The 4,365-nt window shown below is 33.1% G+C and overlaps 1 protein-coding gene across 1 annotated transcript; it reads right to left on the minus strand.

Annotated features, from left to right (window-relative positions):
• Positions 1-1,229: 1,229 nt before the first annotated feature.
• Positions 1,230-2,195, minus strand: LOC109953689 (olfactory receptor 1-like). Its single transcript, XM_020589159.1, is given in 1 exon segment — positions 1,230-2,195. A coding segment is annotated over 1 exon segment (966 nt).
• Between the last annotated feature and the right edge of the window lie 2,170 nt (positions 2,196-4,365).

Raw genomic sequence — 4,365 nt, forward strand, 5'->3', positions numbered from 1 at the left:
GGTGAGCTTCTCACTCCGCCATGCTCATGCGGGATATTTTTAGCATTGTAATTAAGTGAATGACCGGTCAATTAGTTTTCTGTTTAAACCAGCTTTGACCACTATTTTTATAATAGTGTATTAAATATTAAACATATTAAACAATCTGCTCTTATTGAAGAGTACAGAGAATTATTATACATACAACAGATAGCAACTAGCTAATGAATAGAGTTGAGCAATTGGCAGCTCATTCAAGAGAAAAATATTTCTCTCAGCATTAAAGAACAAATCAGAGCAATGGAATCTACAAAAGATTAAAAAAATCAGATCATTCTTCCACTTTTATATGTAACATATTCATGACCATAAATGTGCACACAGTAATAGTTTTCTACATGTAGATAGAATGATTTGTGATACTAAGACACATCACAACACCTGATCAAAGTAAATAATTTTTCAGTCATTTTAGAAACATGAAATGAACCTCCTCTATAAGGTTTTATTTTTCACCAAAACAATGAAAATAATTTTGGACTAAACTTCCAGATACAAAGCAGGCTGTACTGAATCATCCATTATTTTGTCTCGTGTATTGGAGCAAAACATCTTTAGTCACAAATAAACACAAACTGTTGTGCTGATAACTGATTTAAACATTATGACATGTCTCTGTGAGGGTTTGAATTTGCACAAACCTTTATTTCTGATGACATAACTTAGGCTGAGACTGTGTGTGGAACAAGGTCACCAAAGTTTGTCAAATTTCATAGCAGATAAAAACATTAAAAAGCACAGACAAGTCATTTAGATTTTGAATATAAGTAATAAAAATGCAGTTAGAGGATGCTCTGTTATTGTAGGTTAAATTTTCTTTTCAAATTCCCTTTTAAAATTTTTGCAATGTTCAATTTATGTAAACAATTTGATGCAAACTATCACACAAACTACTAAGAAACTATAAACATTAATAAGAAGCACATTATCAGTTGCTTTCTTTGTTCAATACATTCTCACCTAAAGTGTGATATTATTGTATGGTCTATCTTTTACTGTACTTTGTTAAAATTATTTTCATTTCAGCAGTTACTACAAAACAGCTGTTACTTCTTTAGTGGACACAAAAGCACTTTTCATACATTTGTGTTGTTTTTTAAAGCTCTAATACTAGAAATGCTTGTTTTACTTTAATACAAATTATACAAAATGCAAAGAATTGAAATCATCAACAAAAACTTGCTGTACTGTTAAATTTTTACTACAATTTTTGACTGTCTTCTGATATTAAACAACTTTTTTACAGATTCTTTGATTTCTTTTGTCTGCAGAACATAAATGATTGGGTTCAGTGACGGGGGAAAAGCAGAGGTCAAAGACAGATTTACGATCCTGGCATTTGGATGTATAACTCCTGTAAGAGTAACAACTATTATTAATGGGAGGAAAAATATTGCCACTAATGAAAGATGAGCTGTGCAGGTTTTAAAGGCCTTCACTCTCTCATGAACTGTGGCCACTTTAATCAAAGCATAGCCGATATATACATAAGAAACCACGATGAAAACCAGTGGAAGCCAAAGAATAAGAACTGTTACTACAGCACTAAAGATGGAGCCGGGTGTTGTATCATCACAAGCCAGATAGTATATTTGGCCATAGTCACAGAAATAGCTGTTAATAACCACAGACTTACAGTAGGAAAGTCTGGTGAGAAGGCCGATTGCAGTCAGTGAAATAGAAATGGCAAGGAGCCAGAAAAAGGCGATTAAAGAAAACATGAACCTGTGGGTCACCTTCACATGATAGTGCAGTGGGAAAATGATAGCTATCATTCTGTCATAGGCAAGTGCAACCAGGTTAAAAGCCTGCATCGGAAGGCAGGTGTAGAAGAAGAAACTAAATGTCAAGCAGTCGTTGTAGGAGATGTAGGGATGGTCAAACAGGAAAATGTCAAGAACCTTTGGCAACAAAGCAGAGCTACCAAACAGGTCTGTAAATGCCAGGTTAAAAACTGCAATATATTTTGGAGTTCTCAAGGTATGATCCAAGCATATTATTACCATCACAACTATGTTTCCCATCACTGAAATTATAAACAGTAAAAAGAGAAAGACATAATAATACTTGATATTAGGAATGCCAGAAAAACCACTTATTATAAAATATGCAGGACGAACAAAGGTGATGTTTTAAGCTGAGTTAAATAATATCATAATAAAACTGCCCACAGTAGTGATTTATTGAAAGAACTGTCCTCTTCTGTGTATCAACACTGTGTTGTCTTAGGTAGATGGAGGTAAGCACATCACTCTCTGGTGACAAGGTTCTTTTTAGCTTTAACTTTGTTGAGAGAGCTGGCTGCAAAGAGAAGGTGTCTCTCCTCTGCATTTCTGTTAAATAAGGTCAACGTCTGCTCCCCAGTGTCTATGATTTGTTATCCAACCAGCATCCCACAGAACATCTTACTGACTGCAATCATATATACCAGAGAGCCCTAAAACACATATTGTTCATATTAGTTATTGTTTCAATGTGTTGCCTTTCAATTCATATTCACTCTAAATCCATGTGTGCATGTTTTCTTTATCAAAAAAGCAGTATTGTGTTTTAGGTGTAAAAAGAACACAATTATAATGGAGAGAAACATCTAAACACCATTAACAATAAACAAGCTATCACTAAAAATATGAGACTCAACTTTCTTATATGGTTTACATTTTTCACCAAAAAACACTAACCACCATTGTTCCTAATTAACTCTTCCAACAGACGAGCTTCTCAATCTGCCATGGTCGTGCCATTTATAATTAGCATTGTAATTAAGTGAATGACTGGTCGATTAGCTTTCTGTTTAAAGCTGCTTTGACCACCATTTTTATAATAGTGTATTAAATGTTAATCCTATTAAATAAACTGCTCTTATTGAAGAGAACAGAGGATTATTACAGATACAACAGATAGCAAATAGCTAGTGAATATAGTTGAGCAATTAGCAACTAAAGAGAAATATATTTGTCAGTGTTAAAGAACCAATCAGCATGACAAAATCTACAAAAAATTATGAAAACACATCATTTCCACTTTTACAGTGCCTTGCGAAAGTATTCGGCCCCCTTGAACTTTGCGACCTTTTGCCACATTTCAGGCTTCAAACATAAAGATATAAAACTGTAATTTTTTGTGAAGAATCAACAACAAGTGGGACACAATCATGAAGTGGAACGAAATTTATTGGATTTTTAGAAACATGATATGAATATTCACTATATGCTTTTATTTTTACCAAAAAAAATGATCACAAAATAAACTTCCAGATACAAAGCAGGCTGTACTGAATCCTCCATTATTTTGTCTCATGTATTGGAGCAAAACATCTTTAATCACAAATAAAACTGTTTTGCAAACTCTTTGGCTGATAACTGATTTAAACATTATGACATGTCTCTGTGAGGGTTTGAATTTGCACAAACCTTTATTTATGATGACATAACTTAGGCCGTGACCCTGTGTGGAACAAGGTCACCAAAGTTTTTCAAATTTCATAGCAGATGAAAAAAATTCAAAAGCACAGACTACAAGTCCTTGCTTTCTAAAAATAAGTAATAAAAATGCAGTTATAGGATGTTGTTATATGTTTAATTTTGTTTTTAAATTCTCTTTTAAAATAATTGCAATGTTGAGTTTATGTAAGAAATTTCATGCAAACTATCACAAAAACTACTAAAAAACTATAAACATTCATAAGAAGCACATTTTCAGTTGCTTTCTTTGTTCATTACATTCTCACTCAAAGTGTAATATTATTGTGTGGTCTAGCTTTTATTCTTGCACTGTACTTTGTTAAAATTATTTTAACTTCAGCAATTGTCATAAAACAACTGTTAGTTCATTATTGGATACAAAACCACTTTTCATCCGTTTCCTGAATTTTTGCAATATGTAGTTGTTTTACTGTAATGTGAATTGTGCCAAATACAAAACATCAACACTTATGTTAGTGTTAAACTTTTATTCCAATTTTGGACTGTCTTCTGATATTAAACAACTTTTTTACAGATTCTTTAATTTCTTGTGTCTGCAGAACATAAATAATTGGATTCAGTGACGGGGGAAAAGCAGAGGTCAAGGACAAATTTACGATCCTGGCATTTGGATGTATAACTCCTGTAGAGGCAACAGCAATTATTATTGGAAGCAAAAATATTGCCACTAATGAAAGATGAGCTATGCAGGTTTTAAAAGCCTTCACTCTCTCATGAACTGTGGCCACTTTAGTCAAAGCATAGCCGATATATACATAAGTAAACACGATGAAAACCAGTGGAAGCCCAAGAATAAGAACTGTTAACAAAGTACTAAAGATGAAGCTGGGTGTTGTATCCT

This window comes from Monopterus albus, unplaced genomic scaffold, assembly GCF_001952655.1.
Source record: "Monopterus albus unplaced genomic scaffold, M_albus_1.0 scaffold1015.1, whole genome shotgun sequence".
Lineage (NCBI taxonomy): Eukaryota > Metazoa > Chordata > Actinopteri > Synbranchiformes > Synbranchidae > Monopterus > Monopterus albus.